Source organism: Cyprinodon tularosa, unplaced genomic scaffold (genome assembly GCF_016077235.1).
Source record: "Cyprinodon tularosa strain WSP-4 unplaced genomic scaffold, ASM1607723v1 ctg411, whole genome shotgun sequence".
NCBI classification, from domain to species: Eukaryota; Metazoa; Chordata; class Actinopteri; order Cyprinodontiformes; family Cyprinodontidae; genus Cyprinodon; species Cyprinodon tularosa.
In genome coordinates this window covers 656905-673618 of record NW_024039132.1, presented here as the reverse complement: position 1 = coordinate 673618, position 16714 = coordinate 656905, and the positions used below count along the sequence as shown (strand labels likewise).

Here is a 16714-nt window from a genome sequence, read left to right as displayed (position 1 = left end):
ATGCTTTGCTTTGTGCAGGCGGTCAGGAGCGGAGAATGGGGGATTTCGGGGTAGGGTGGCCATTTCTATAGCACCAAAAAGGAGGACATTGTGCGGCATATCAATAAATTACTAAAAGAGGATGCTTGTGTAGCTGAATAGAACAAAATATTAAAGAAATGTAAAAAAGAATTGGTTCCCAGCATTTGTATTTATTTAATACATTGTGGTGTTTAAAAAGTGACCATTTTTTAACACGATTAATTTGCGCAGAACTCCTGCAATTGATCATAAAGCAGTTGTTTGGAAAAGAAGCTCGAGAAAGAGCTAGAGAATAGGACGATGCAAACTGCAAAAAGTGGCTGGAAAAGAGGAATTCATGACATGGCCGCAGCCTGTCGAGAGTAAAGATGATTTCACCATGTTCTCTATCTATCCATATATATATATATATATATATATATATATATATATATATATATATATATATATATATATATATATATATATATATATAAACTTGAGTCATGGAACTGTGCTTACAGCTCCTTATTTCATGTAAACTAATAACTTGTGTACATGATACTTGTTGATGGCGTTAAAATTATTTCTAATAGCATTAAAAGAGCATTAAATTAGAGTTCCTCATTCCTGTATAAAACCTGTGAACGCTTAATTTAATCTGACATATTAAAAAAATCCCCATCATCATCCAGCAGATGTTCAGTTTCTGCCCAAATATTTTCTTTCTGTTGTGGATTTTTGTAACAGGGATAACTAGGATCATACATAGTTTGTATGAACTCTGTTTATTCTCTGCTTCCAAACTCATCATCTCATCCATTCCTGCAATAAGAATTTTCTTTTAAAGTTGTGAGATTCACTCTAGAATCTCACAACTTCTTCCTGGTCTGATTATTTAATTAATTGCTCTTAGTTTTTGGGAATATATACAAACTATGCTCTAATTTCTAGATACCGATCTGTTTTTACTATAATTTAATTTGACAAACCGGGTCTTCTCTACATTCTTTTTTATGTTTGGTTGCGATTGCAATAGCGGGTCTTGATCTGGACGGACCGGAGGGGAGCAAAAAATAGCTCAGCTCCGTATTTTGACGGTGAAGGAGAAGACGTACGTGGGCGGTGACGAGCGGAGGATGTGGAACAGCTCTCATTGATTTACATGACAGACAAGTACTCCGTACGTGAGCGGGGTGGAGCGCTGACGGAGTATGTGGAATCTGGGAGTAAAGGAGGACAAATACACGTCCGGCTGGGTGCAGCGCCGGACGCCGGACAGTGCAATGAAAATCCGGACTGTCCGCCCCTAAAGCCGGACATCTGGCCACCCTAAAACTCCTCTTGGACGCGATGGCGACTCTGCATCGAACAAGACGAACTCAAAGAAGAGATGCTAGCGGTAAATATATGTTCGATTACTGCCTGCTAAGCTAAAAGCAGCCTAGCCTGAGCTATGGCTAATAGCAGCCTAGCTATTAGCCTATCTAGCCTAGCCTTGCAAGAACAAGCTTTATTAAAGTGCATTTTTTGTGATTTACAGGAAGCAGTACGCCGTCTTAACAACTCGGAGACTAATTGCAGGCGCTATGAACCGGAGCAAGGGTAAGATTTAAAGAATATGCTTTCATTCTGCGGTAAAAGGTAATGGATACCGATCATAGCTTTACATTTTGTTTTCACAGACCTCCTATTTGCTCGGAGCCATACAGCAAGTCCAGATTTGCACGATGATGATAAAGACGACATTGTGTGTAAGTGACTTGTTTTAATGTTTTCTCCTTCCTTGTTACTGTGACTTGCGTTAGATTTTTTATTTATACCGCTCTCATTTAATTGTTTTCCAGCTGCCTGTAAGACGTATTTTCAGACGGTACGCAGGAGCTTCAGATATACGCTGCCAGCCAACACGCTGCGTGCGGAGGCAATCTGCTCGGAGTCGGGCCAGAAGAAAGAGGGTAAGACTTTATTTGGTGACTATTTTTCAGGTGCATTAATAGATGTGTTGTGTCCATGCGCAGTGCGCTGATTCATTGTTTTTTTTTTTTCAGCTGCTGAAAGCGAGGCAGAGTGTGCTAGCAGATGAGGAAGTGGAACTCTGGAAGTCCGCCGTCGTCAGCGGTGTCTCTGGATGGATTGTACGGTCGCCGCCATTTCGTAGGCCGGATCTCACTGAACTCTGTTAAGCTGCAGTCCCGGTTAGAAGCGATGCCGAAGTACAGGGCCACGCACAGTAGGCGTCTGCACATCGGACCTGCCTCGGAGGGAATGCTGCCAGTTACCTCCAACCCCGAGGAAGCAAACGGACCGTTCACGGACTTTTAATTTTTAGAAACGCATGTGTTTGGATACGAGTTGTATATAGTTGTGTGTGTTTTAATAAAGCTCTTTCTTTGCATAAACAGCTTCCTGGCAAATGTTCATTTTCTGTATAAATTCATTCATGTCCTTGATGGTAGCATAATAATTGTGTAGTAGTGTAGGATAACATAAATACACACCATATGAATGAATAAATATATGAATGAATAAATAAATATATATATATATGAATATATATATATATATATATGAATAAATATATATATATGTAAATATATATATATGCCAACCAATCACGAGCGACTTTACTTGTTTAAAAAGAAGTGGTTCTGTCCAATACTCAGTAAGAAAATTAAAGCCTGGCGTGGCCACGTGTGGTTTTGCTGCCAATCACGAGCGATTTCATTTGTTTGAGAATAGTGGTTTCAGCCAATACTGAGAAGGTTATTCAAGCCAGACCTGGCCAGCCGCGCGGGTTTGCTGCATTCATATGCTAATTAGGGCCATTAGTACAGCTGATCGCTCTCCAAATACGTCACGGTACGTTTCCAACAATTTGTGGCACGACAAACGCGGACAAGCACGGGTTGCAAATTGTCGGAAACTGACGAAAATCAGGCAGATCTGCGGGAGTTTACGGGGGTTTACGGGGACGAAAATCTCACTTTTCATGCGGTGCTGGCTACTACCCAGAACAGTCTTTCTTGGTATGCTCACAGGATGCTTTGTGCAATTTCTTACTGGTAAGGTTACATAAGGTCGCTTTCCAAATCGCATTTCCAGCAGGCCTTCCTCAATCTCAAGTTCAGCAAGATGGACGTTGTTTTCCTCAGGTTCAAACAAGAGAAGAGGATCTGATTGATCTACAACTGACGGGATCTGACACTTGACCCATGCAACCTGTCCAGCTGGAACTACAGTGTCATAGTTGCCAGTTCTTAAAACTTTTGGACACATGATGGGTTTGCCTGCCTGAATGAAGTTCACCAACAGCTCCACCTGATCCACAGAGGCAGATATGGAATGAGAGAGGAGTGTGGCGAGGGCTGGAAGAAACTCTGTTTGTCTATCCTGAACCACCTCCTCTAGCACACTGAATCCCAGGATTGGCCGTTCAAGGTTGATGCTACTGATGAGGAAAGGCACCATTATAGACTGACTAAGAGCAGAATTTCCGGCGAAGCTGACTGAGATGAGGACCCATCCATCAAAAGGAAGAACTCCTCCGTTCACAGCTTGTATTTCCAGCTTTTCATCATCAAAGATTTTACTGAGGGGCCTCACCGGTGCATCCGGTATGTACCTCTTCTTCCAGCTTTGATCAATCATGCTCACTTGAGCTCCGGTGTCTAACAGAGCATCAACTGTCAAGCCGCTCAGGTCACATCATGCGAGGGCTTTGGCACCTATGAACTTGGCTAGGCGCCTGCTTGTTTGAGTGGGCAGGGAAAGGGGGAATTGGGGGTCATTTACATTGTTTACTTTAGGTCTTCTATTCAGCAAACTCTCTCTTGTATGAAACTCAGAGCTGGATACATTGCACTTAACACTGTGGGACTGAACATGAGACCCGGTCACTGGTTGTCCCGTTGCAGCGACCGGCTCCAGTTTTCCTGACGCTTCGGCTTCTTTAGGCAGCCTACTGCTCTGTGGCCGTTTTCACCACAGTAAAAACAGTGAGTGCAACCTGGGAGGTTTTGTGCGAGGCAATTAGCACAGCTATTTGACTTGGGTTTCGTTCGTTCCACTTGAGCTTTGCAGTGGTGGCAGGGCTCGGAGCTGTGAATCTGCTGCGGCCGTTGCAGTTGCTCAACTTTAGTCATTAACCCTGCTTCTTTTTCAGTTAACAGCTGAAGTGCTTTAGCCTTTGGCTGTTTATCTGGAGCATCTTTCTTTGCACCATTACCTTGTGCAGCTGCGACTTCAACCTCCACTAGCTCAGTGCTATGCACACTTACTTGTTTCTGTTTCACGCCTGACCCCAAACGTCTCTGTCGTTCATTCTCTGTGCTTGTTATCTTCATCATTTGTTTCAAAATTTCTTCATCAGACACACTGCTATCAGAAAGTAATGTTTTAAGTTCTCTGCGTATGACATTATGTTTGTGGCTAAGTCCTTGATATATGGTGTGTAGGAAAATGTCTTTAACTGTGTTCGAATTGTATTTCACTTCCGTGTCAGCATGTTTTTAGGCAATGTGCATGGAATGAGATTCATTCTCCTGGAAGGGGAAGACCACCTAGTAAGCTGCTGAAAAGCTAAATTAAGTTGTCGCAGAGAAACACCATACTTCTTTTTAAAAATAAATGGAGTCTTGTAATCTCAGTAGATGTAGGGGTTTAACAAACCCACAACATCCCTCAAAACATCTTAAAAGTTTGTTTTGGACCACAGAAAGTGTATTATTTCAATTTATATTCACAATTTTCGCCAACATCATCTGCCATTGTTGCTGGAGGGTGACTAATCTGCTTGAGCCGTACTGAATTGTATCTGTGCTCGTCCTGTTGGATCTTAGTGCTGCATTTGATACAGTTGACCATAATATTCTTTTAGAAAGACTTGAATATTTTGTTGGAATTAAAGGAACAGCACTAGACTGGTTTAAATCTTATCTATCTGATCGAATTCAGTTTGTTCATGTTAATGATAGATCTTCAACACGCTCAAAGGTTACCTGTGGAGTACCACAGGGATCAGTGCTAGGACCAATTCTCTTTACTTTATACATGCTCCCAATTGGTAGAATTATTAGACAGCATGGGATTAATTTCCACTGTTATGCTGATGATACCCAGCTATATCTGTCTATAAATCCAGATGAAGCTAACCCATTACATAGATTACAGGCATGTCTTGAAGACATAAAAACCTGGATGACTCTTAACTTTCTGCTTCTGAATGCAGACAAAACAGAAGTTATAGTCTTTGGACCAGAGTCTCTGAAAAAGAAACTGATTAGCCAGTCACTTCATTTGGATGGGATTAAACTGATTTCAGATAATAAAGTAAAAAATCTTGGTGTTATTTTTGATCAGGACCTGTCATTTAAATCCCATATCAAAGAGGTTTCTAGAATTTCCTTCTTTCATCTGAGGAACATTGCAAAAATTAGAAATATCCTGTCCAGGGGTGATGCTGAGAAACTAGTCCATGCATTTGTTACTTCAAGGCTGGACTATTGTAATTCTTTACTATCAGGAAGTCCACAAACTGTAGTTAAAAGCCTTCAGCTGATCCAAAATGCTGCAGCCAGAGTTCTAATGAAAATGAAAAAGAGAGATCATATCTCTCCTATCCTGGCTTCTCTTCATTGGCTTCCTGTTAAATCAAGAATAGAATTTAAAATCCTCCTTCTCACATATAAAGCCTTAAATGGCCAAGCTCCATCTTATATCAGAGATCTGATTGTTCCTTATGTTCCTAACAGAGCACTTCGCTCTCAATCTGCAGGTTTACTAGTGGTTCCTAGAATTTCTAAAAGTAGAATGGGAGGCAGATCTTTTAGTTATCAGGCTCCTCTCCTGTGGAACCAACTACCAGTTTTAGTCCGTGAGGCAGACACCCTGTCTACTTTTAAGGCTAGGCTTAAAACTTTCATTTTTGATAAAGCTTATAGTTAGGGTGGCTCAGGTTATCCTGAGCTATCTCTATAGTTATGCTGCTATAGGCTTAGACTTTTGGAGGACATAGGGACCCCCATTTCATCATTCTGCTTCATTCTCTCTCTGTTCTCCTATTCTGCAGAATCTGTTAGTTCAATCTCTAACCTTCTGCTCTCTCTGCTTTTCCTCAGAGTAGCTTTGCCTCGTCTGTTCCTGTTTGGCTGTGACGTCATCCTGGAAAGAAACATCAGCTGTGCTGCTTCTATCAACACCCTTGTTAATAGATGTTGGAGATCGGCCGGTTTTCCAGTGTGGTCCTGTTTCTCTGACCGTGACTGAGTGGATGTGCTCTCTTCGTCCTCTGGCATGGGAGCTGCCTTGGAGCTCGTCTGCCTGGCTGTGTGTTTCCTGGACGGGGCCGCCTTTTACAGCTGCTTTTTGTATCTCTGCTTCTGTCTCCTTGAACCCCAGTCGGCCTCAGCAGATGGCCGCTCACACTGAGCCTGGTTCTGCTGGAGGTTTCTTCCTGTTAAAAGGGAGTTTTTCCTCTCCACTGTCGCTACAAGCATGCTTAGTGTGGGGGATTGTATTTGAGTCAATGAGTCAATGCAATCAACTGGTTTTCCTTAGATAGAAAACTTTGTATCAATTTGACTGTATGATCTGGTTGAACTGTAAAGTGCCTTGAGATGACATGTGTTGTGAATTTGGCGCTATATAAATAAACTGAATTGAATTGAATTGAATTGAATTACGGAAAATTATAGGCCACCAAGGATATTCTGCTTTAGGGTCAAAAAGCCTAAAATGAGAAAGTAATTTCTAAGTCACATTTAAGGAGTTTTGGGAGGATTTGTGGCTTGGGACGGCAATCGGTATAAATTAAGTCTTTGTAGGATACATCCCTTACTGTAACCAGGACACACACTATATGATGTATAGAAGCAGATATTGTCATGATCTTGGCACTGATGACTGGCTTAATTACTCATTTCATTCACCTGCTGAACTGCACCCCTTTTCTTGTCACCATTAATCTGGTGTTTTTTTGTATACACAGAGTGTATATAAAATGAAATTTCATTTTATACAGCTTTCAAGACATTTCCTTTGAGTGATGAGAGTGATTCAGCATTACCTTAGTGTTTCTGATTACCTGACCTGTTTGTTTACCCACCTATCATGGCCTGTTCTGCCTCTCAACCACTGAGCCTATCTGTTCCCCTCTGATCTGTTTCCCTGACCTGTTTTGGACTGCTGCTGGATTCTGCCTGTTTAATGAACTTTGAGCTGTTTCATGTCACAGACCTGGATTTCCCTTTGAAACCTCTTCTGAATTTTGATCCTGTTGGAAGCTGGAGAAGTACCACCTTTCTCCAGCAGAGTCCGCCGTGGATCCTCCTGAGCTGAGCCTCCTGCACAGCTGCAGCTCATTACATCATCAGAGGATCCACTACTTAAGCTGTCTTCAGAACTTGCCTCAACGCCGCAGTGTTGATCCAGTTGGTTAGCACTAAGCCTAGAACCTTCTGAGAACTTTTGTTGACTTTTGAATCCAAAATGGATTCTAACCTCTGTCTCTGTTTTCCAGGAAACCAGTCTTTCTCCTGTGAAGCTCTGGAAGAGCTTAACCTGCCAAGCCTGCCCTCTGAGCCAAACCTGAAGCCTGCCTTTGAACTTCCATGCAGCCTTAAATCAAGAGCTGGAAACCCTGAGCTTAGCTCTGTTCAAATCCTAAGAAGTAAGACGCTGAAGCAGCTGTCGGACTCTGCGAACCAAACTCTCTCCAGTTCCAACAACCTTCCTCTCAAAGCCTTAATCAAGGACCCTCAAGGTACAAGCCTGAAACTATATAAAGACAAATCCCTAAGTGCCTCGCTAACTGAACTGTCTTCCCACGCAGACCCCGGTGAACACATGTCCCTGGACCAGAACCAGAACCAGTATTCATTGTGCTTTGTAACAATAAACTCTGTTAAACTTTTACACCTGTTTACGTCTAGTGGTGTTCTGCATATTTGGGTCGCTTTAGAGAACCCATCATGACAGATCCTCACGGTTCTGAATCCTGAGCAGGCTGCCAGGATCTGCTTTCCTGCTTGTTCTCCCTCCTCCGGGGCTGCAGTGTCTGGGACACTCTGGGCGGCACCCGCCGCATATTGTTGGGCTTGATCTTACCTCGTTCTCTGGGTTTGAACTAGTAAACCGGATTAGTGACTCACACTCATAATTCTCCTCTGCCAGAGTTATGTGGTCACTAACCTGTGTTTTCTTTCCTGCAGAGATTCCTGTGATAGACGCCCTAGCCGTTGTTACTCCCAAAACAAAGTTTTGCTTTTGAATTATCTGTCTCTCTGCCTTGAATACTGGGTCCTCCGTACTGAGCCTTAACAGATATCTTGAGTATACCTATTCTGCTCTGTGATATTCAGGGTTTTTTCTGTTTCTAAACAGGTTGTATGGATTATGTAACTAAAGTCAAGGCACCCTTCTGTTAAGTGTGAGAACGTGAAATTAATATAACACAATCCACAATGATTGCAATGTCTGTTTCGAGACACATGCCTTTCAGTCAAAGAGTAAAATATGAGAGTAAAAGAAAAAACAATTTGTGTTGAGTGGTATTATGCAATAGTGTTTAGTGTACTAGTGTGTGGTAACATCACATATTACCCCACACTATTATGCCAAACCATATCTAAGAAAAATCTGCTTACCTTCATGCAGATGTAACCATCATTTATATCAGAGGTGACACCTGATGCTGCCATGTAGGTGCTCCCAATTGTCTTGATTTTTGTGATGTAGCGAAATTTCGGCTCATCAAGCAGCTGGCATTAAAACAGAAAATAATATAGAGGAAATTACAGTCAAAATTACAATTCCAGATTTTTTAGTAAAAGAAAGCTATTGTTTTGCTGTTCTATAAAGAGATCAGAAGACATCCAGTGATGTTTACAAGAATGTTCAAGAACAATGATGACACATTTTTTGAACAAACATAGTTTATCAATGAAGATTACGTGCAGCCAGACTCAACTTACAAGTTTCTTCATGGGACCAAAAATCTCTTAGTGAGCACGGCTTAGAAAGATACTATCGATACCCCATTGCAATTACACTCCAATCTGCACAGGAAGTTGAATCTGCAGAGCAGCTCTTTCTGAACACATTTAAAGTTTAGAAATTCTTCCTCATATTCTCGTAAACAGGAAAAGGATAACACAATACCTGTGATTGCCTTGTATGCAATTGTACTTAACAACCAAACTAACTTTTTAGCTTCTTATGTTTTTTTTTTTAGCATATGGCATATATATCTATAGCATATATTATAGAAAAAAAACATAAAAAGCTAAAAAGAGGAGGAAACTTCATCAATGTAAGCTGTTCCTTAATTATTAAGGAGTGCATCATAAGATTGAGAATGCTTAACGATTCTCTTATTGAATCCCAGCACCAGAGACTAGCACTGGGCAGCACGACTTACGTCATGTTTTTTACGCAAGTTAAGCACACTGCATTCAGTAAGCAATTACGATGTGGCCAGGCGTAAGTCTAGAAAAGCAAAACAAAAGAAATGGCGCCCCATCGGGTAAAGCTATCAAAAGTTTGGCTTCATTTTAAGGAAGAGACAAGTGTGCGATCACTTACACCATAATGAACTTTTTGAAGAGTTTCAGTCTGGCTTTAGAGCTCATCATAGCACTGAAACAGCTCTGGTGAAGTTTGCTAATGATATTTTCATGCCCTCAGATAATGTACCTGTATCTGTGCTTGATCATATATTCTTTTAGAAAGACTTGAATATTTTGTGGAATTAAAGGAACTACTCTAGACTTGGTTCAGTTTATTCACGTTAATGACAAATCTTCCTCATGCTCAATGGTTACCTGTGGAGTACCACAGCGATCAGTGCTAGGACCAATTCTCTTTACTTTATATATGCCCCTAATCGGTAGAGTTAATTGACAGCATGGGATTAATTTTCACTGTAATGCTGATGATACCCAGCTATATCTGTCTATAAATCCAGATGAAGCTAACCCATTACATAGATTACAGGCATGCCTTGACGACATAAAAACCTGGATAACTCTTAACTTTCTCCTTCTGAATACAGACAAAACAGAAGTTATAGTCTTTGGACCAGAGTCTTTGAAAAAGAAGCTGATTAGTCAGTCACTTCATTTGGATGGGATTAAACTGATTTCAGATAATAAAGTAAAAAATCTTGGTGTTGTTTTTGATCAGGACCTGTCATTTAAATCTCATATCAAAGAGGTTTCTAGAATCTCCTTCTTTTATCTGTGGGAATATTGCAAAAATTAGAAATCTCCTTTCCAGGGGTGATGCTGAGAAATTAGTCCATGCATTTTTTACTTCAAGGCTGGACTATTGTAATTCTTTACAATCAGGAAGTCCACAAACTGTAGTTAAAAGCCTTCAGTTGATCTAAAATGCTGCAGCCAGAGTTCTGATGAAAATTAAAAAGAGAGATCATATCTCTCCTATCCTGGCTTCTCTTCATTGGCTTCCTGTTAAATCCAGAATAGAATTTAAAATCCTCCTTCTCACGTATAAAGCCTTAAATGGCCAAGCTCCATCTTATATCAGAGATCGGATTGTTCCTTATGTTCCTAACAGAGCACTTCGCTCTCAATCTGCAGGTTCACTAGTGGTTCCTAGAATTTCTAAAAATAGAATGGGAGGCAGATCTTTAGTTATCAGGCTCCTCTCGTGTGGAACCAAATACCAGTTTTAGTCACTGAGGCAGACACCCTGTCTACTTTTAAGGCTAGGCTTAAAACGTTCCTTTTTGATAAAGCTTATAGTTAGGGTGGCTCAGGTTATCCATAGCTATCTCTATAGCTATGCTGCTATAGACTTAAACTGCTGGAGGACATAGGGACCCTCATTTCATCATTCTGCTTCTGTTGGGATCTGGAGCTGTACCACCTTCCTCCAGCAGAGTGTGTCGTGGGTCTCCTAGAGCTGGAGTCTTCCAGCACACCTGTGACGCATCTACTCATCAAGAGACCTGCCCTTTATAACCAGCTGCCAGACCTTGCTTGGACGCCGTAGTGTTGACCTAGTTTGGTTAGCGACCTGAGCCTCAAACCTGAAGAATCTTTGCTATCTCTTGAGAGAGATCTGATTCTAATTCTCCCTTGTTTTTTGCCTCACAGGAAACCTGTCTCTAACCTGAAGCTCTGGATGAGCTTAACCTGCCGAGATTGCCCTCGTGAGCCAAACCTGAAGATTCCTATGTGGATTCCCCTGCTGCTCTTGGCTAAGAGCTGGAAACTCAGATCAAGGTCTGCCTTTAAAGTCAGAAGCAAGACGCTGCAGCTGCTCTTGGACTCTGCTGAACAAACAGTCTCTGGACCCAACGGTTCCCTCTCTGAAAGAGAGGCCCGGACTCTATCAAGGTACACTCCTAAATTATCAAAGACTCATAACTCATCAGCCTGCTTCCTAATCAAACTATCATCTCTGCAGACTTCAGTGAGCAGCCCGGACCAGTTCCTGATCAAGTTCATGATCTTGTGTTTTTGTGCAAATTCAATAAACTCTGTTAAACTTTTACCCAGCCTCCGTTGTGTTCTGCATGTGGGCTAAGAATCTAAGACCCATCATGACAGCTTCATTCTATCTCTATTCTCCCACTCTGCAGTATCTGTTAGTTCAATCTCTAACGTTATGCTCTCTGCTTTTTCTCATAGTAGCTTTACCTCATCTGTTCCTGTCTGGCTGTGACTTCTTACTGGAAAGAAATATCAGCTGTGCTGCTGCCATCAACACCTTTGTTTCTAGATGTTGGAGACCTGGATGTGCTCTCTTCATCCTCTGATATGGGAGCTGGCTCAGAGCTTGTCTGCCTTGCTGTGTGTTTCCTAGATTGGACCGCCTTTTACAGCTGCTTTTTGTATCTCTGCTTCTGTCTCCTTGAAGCCCAGTGGGCCTCAGCAGATGGCCGCTCACACTGAGCCTAGTTCTGCTGGAGGTTTCTTCCTGTTCAAAGGGAGTTTTTCCTCTCCACTGTCTCTACAAGCATGCTTAGTGTGAGGGATTGTATTTGAGTCAATGAGTCAATGCAATCAACTGGTTTACTTTAAATTGAAAACTTTGAATCAATTTGACTGTATGATCTGTTGAACTGTACAGTGCCTTGAGATGACGTGTTGTGAATTGGCGCTTTAAAAATAAACCCTAATGTCACCCTCAAAACCCTAAAGCTAAAGACTAAAGTCACTGAATTTGCTTAGAGAATAGGAAAAAAACTAAACAGGTTAGAGTTTTAATCTGTTAACCTTTAAGTAAACTATATGTCATCACTGACTTTACCCTTGTCATTTCCTTAAAAACAAATCATAGGTTACACATTTCGGTACATTGAATGAATCTTTCTTTTTTTGTCCTAAATGAATGCAACTTTAACATAAGTATGCTAAATAGGTCATATGTGTATAATTACATAAAACACAATACTTACACTATCAAAGTCTGAGATGATCTCATTGAGAAACCGAAGGCATTCAATGCCACCATTATTGATGCTCTCCTCTGTGTAAAAGTCAGAGAAGTTGGGAATTGAGGCAAACATGACACCAATCTCATCGTATGACTGGCTGTACAACTCCTGAAAAAAGCAGATAATAATTTTGAATACAAGATAAAGTATTTTATATATTCTTATTGTTTTGAGATGTAATTGTAGAATTCCAAACTGTTAATTTATAAACGGGTCTTATTTTGGTGTGTTGCAAAACACAGAAAAAAGTCAATTAACTTTCCAAGACCTTCTGTTATGGCAACGTTGTAATGTGAGGATGGGTGAGGGCTGTGTGGACCACGGATTATATAGATGAGGTTGTGGATCTGATCCTCCCGTAGTCATACTGATGAGGGTCCACAGTGACGTTGATAGAGTCCTTCATTCGTGTCATGAATATACTCTCAAAACACATGCAGTAACTACAGATGCTAAGGCCATTGATTGGTAGTCATTTAAGCCTGCTACTATAAAGCATTTAGGAAGGGAAAATAGTGGTGGACTTGAGCAGGTTGGCACAGATGCCAGTGAGAACAACAACTCGAGAAGCTGTTGTGTACAGTCCTTTAGCAGCCCTTTTGGGATGTTGTCAGGGCCTGCAGGCTTATGATGAGGTCTTCCACATCTCTGCTTTGGTCACAAAGAGGGGAGTGTCACCAGGAGGGGAAATTAATCTGGTTCTGTTAGGGTTGTTGGGATTCTCAAAGTGGGCATGAAACCTGATGAGTGTCTTTGGCAATGAGTCATCCCTTGGGAATTTTGTACCTCTGATATTGCAGCCCATTTAATGCCCTTCCACATGTGCTGCACTTCACCTGAATTTTCTGGGACTATGTGGCTTTGGCCCTTGAAATGCAGGCCGTCTGTCAGAGTGCCGATGCCTCCCCTGTCCTGAACACAGAGTAACGCCACAAATGTAATATTTCCCGCAAAGGGAATAATAACCAGAAACATACAAAAAACATGCAGCTTTTAATGCAATAATCCCACAAACATAAAATGATTTCCACAAATGTACATGCTGGCCTACAATACCACTTTGAGTCAGATTTAGTGGGTTTATGGTTTAGTATTTTTATTCCTTTTTCAAATAAAACAAACAAACAAAAAAAAAACAATTTAATTGAGAGAAATTACTTTAGGCCTACAAAAAAATGGAGAACACTTATTTTTTTTAAACTGCCATACTTAATTAAATATATAAAAATACTGCAGCGGTACAAACTCTTGATTTAATTGTTCTGGAAGTCTAGACTGATAAATAATTTATGTTCATGTTCTTCTTCTTGGATTATTTATTTTTGCATCTGTAGAAGAGAGGATATTTTCCAAACTCATGTTTTATTAAACAGGCTAATTCTCCAAATGCAACAATACATTTACAAATGTTCTAATTATAAAACCCACTTCATATTGATATCTTTAGCTGGGATTGAAGAGCAGCTAAAGATAACAGCTGATCTTGTTTATTATATAGCTAAATAGAGCCAACTTGCACATCCAGCATCCAGTAGGTTGAGATGCTAGAAGGGCACAAAACGAAGAGACAATAAAATCAATATATTCCCTGTTCATTGTTTCAAATGTATTTGAAACAATGAGTATGATAATAAAAATTAAAAAGGGACTTTTTATTTTTTGTAAGCCTATTACGTAATAAAATTCAAGGGGAAGACAGCTTTTATCTTATTTTAATTTTTGGTTTTAAATTTAATAAAAGAATAAAAGAATGACACACAGTTTATGTTAGATTTTATTCATGAGCTGCATTTACTTGTGTTCTGAGAATGGGGGTATCAAGCAACAAACACAAAAACATTTGTAAAAAAATATATATATATTACGTCTGTTGGAAAATGTAATACGTTTGCAGGATTAAAACATGAAAAGTTGCATATGTTTGTGGTTTATTATGTTTGCTGGAATTATAACATTTGTAGGTGGTACTCAGAGCACCCTTTCAGCATAACTCTCACCTCAGCACTCAGCCAGGGTTTTTGTCCTGGCAATGCTGATCATTAACACACTTAAAGAAAAAGCTGGAAAACAACAGGATTCCTAAAGGTGCACCTCTTCCTCATTTCCATTGTTCGCACATGTGCAGTGTGCGAAATCCAGGTATGTCGGCTGATAGACGCTCGGATCTCTGCTTCAACAGCAGGATTTGCCTACGCCGACTGAATTTCAAACATGTTTAATTTTCTCCTGACCTCATGATTCTTGATCGGGAGGTGAAGCTAAAACTCGGCGTGATCCAAAAAAATTCTCGCACGACTGGAGAATCGGCCCGAAATGGGAAAAAACTCATAGAGTGTACGGCCAGCTTTAGATAGGGTGGTTTACATGTCCTAGATATTGTGTACATAATCTTATTCTTGTACTTGCAATTTTTTGTTTTAGTACATGCAATATGCACTTACTATTTGGAATCTTAGAAGATCAGGAACTTAACATTGAACAAATAACTGGTAAAGTTAAGAGTAAATATATAGATTGTTACTGGACATAAGGTCTTTGTTTGAACTAAGAACATTTGCAGATGATAATCTCGAGTTATATTATCTCAGACATGTACTCTAAACAAAAGGAATGTACTCTAAACAGAAGGAAAGAAGGCAAACATAAGTTCTGCAAAACCTTTTAGAGTTAAAGCATGTCTTACCTCATCCCTTTTCTTTGAACCAAGGAAGTGTCGAGCCACATGTTCAGGTAACATATTTGTTACAAGTGCTTCATTCCAACGTCTCATTTCATATACTTTCTCCTTCTGCTCATGGACTTCTATCTTCCATAGGAAAAGTGTCCGAGCAAGCTTCTCCACCTACAGGAACAACATTTATTGATATTACAATTAGGCTTATACACTTATATCACATATTATTACATATCTTTACTTAATTTATATTACACTCGGTTTAGTAGTCCAGAGTAACGTGTTGGGTAGTTACTGGGTGGTGTATATTTTACAAGGAAAACTGTCATAATGGGCTTTAAAGATCTGACCCACATGCAGAGAACCACTCAGAGACCAATGGTAAAAGTTTAACAGGTTTATTGTAGGTTAGCAAACACTGATGGAGATTGAAACTCTGTGGGGAAACAATGCTGGAACTCAGCGGACTGGTGAACTGGAACCGGAAACTCTGAAGGGGAGATCACAGTGATCAGTTCAGGGACAGTGGAAAAATAGACTGAGGCTTGAATATTGCTGGAGAGGCACTCACTTGTGGGGGGCTCTTGGTTTATCCTTGAATCCAGTTTGTGGGGGGTTAATCCAGGAAAAGCGAACTATTCGGAGAGCGGACAGCCACACATACATTGGACCCAGAGGAGCGGATTGTCACTTGGTTTTCCAGGAGTGGACATGAACGGATCATGTGGAGGTTATCCCCTTGCTCAGTGAGACTCAGTAAATCCTTCCAGGGATAGAAGGTCCAGGCTTATCCAGTAACAAAGGAAGTCTTCTTGCCAAAGAACAAAGACAAAAAACAAGTTCAGACTCAGAGAAACAATGCTAAGATTAGACTCTGCTAATCTCAGTTCGGCTAGAGTACCCAATACTGGCAAACAGTCTGCAATCGAGGTGGTGACAGCCCGCTGCTCAAGTACTCCTCTGGTAATGACCCAATGAGCCACAAGTGTGCAGGGAGGCCCAATGAGGACAGAGCACCGCCTGGTGGTGGAGAGAGGAAACCACAAAAAACAACCCACATACACTGGAATCCTAAGAGTACCCCCCTCAACGACCTCCACGGTGGTCCAGCAGAGCCAGAGGGCTGGGACGAACAGAAATCTTTAATTAAAGAGGGGTCCGAAATAAAAGAACCAGAGACCCAAGAACGGTCCTCAGGACCATAACCCTCCTAATCGGCGGGGTATTGCCAGCCCCGCCCGTCCACAATCCTGCGCACAGTGTAGGCAGGGTGGCCGTCAACATCCAAGGGGGGAGGGGGCTCAGCGGGTTGGCAGAAGGAACTGGAATGGACAGGCTTGATCTGACAAACGTGAAAAGTAGGATGGATTCTGAGAGTGGTAGGGAGACGAAGGCGGACAGCAGATGGGGCAATGATCCTTTCCACCTCGTAAGGGCCAATGAAGCGGGAAGATAACTTCTTTGACATGGCTTTGAGGGGAATATCTCTTGTGCACAGCCAAACCTTTTGGCCAGGGGTGAATGTAGGAGCGACCCTCCTCCTGCGGTCAGCCTAACGACGGTTCTGTTTAGCTGTA

The 16714-nt window shown here is 41.2% G+C and overlaps 1 protein-coding gene across 6 annotated transcripts in view; it reads right to left on the bottom strand.

The window, feature by feature from the left end:
• adcy3a (adenylate cyclase 3a) overlaps positions 1-16714 on the bottom strand; it is a 263750-nt gene that overhangs the window by 93272 nt on the left and 153764 nt on the right. For 5 of the 6 annotated variants that reach the window (XM_038298655.1, XM_038298658.1, XM_038298659.1 and 2 more), the window contains 3 exons: positions 15147-15305; positions 12425-12571; positions 8646-8759 (listed from right to left, as the gene is read on the bottom strand). In XM_038298655.1, the coding sequence (XP_038154583.1) occupies positions 8646-8759; positions 12425-12571; positions 15147-15305 (420 nt within the window). Of the gene's footprint in view, positions 1-8645; positions 8760-12424; positions 12572-13299; positions 13376-15146; positions 15306-16714 lie in introns of those variants that run through there. The other variant, XR_005281946.1, reaches the window with a different exon arrangement.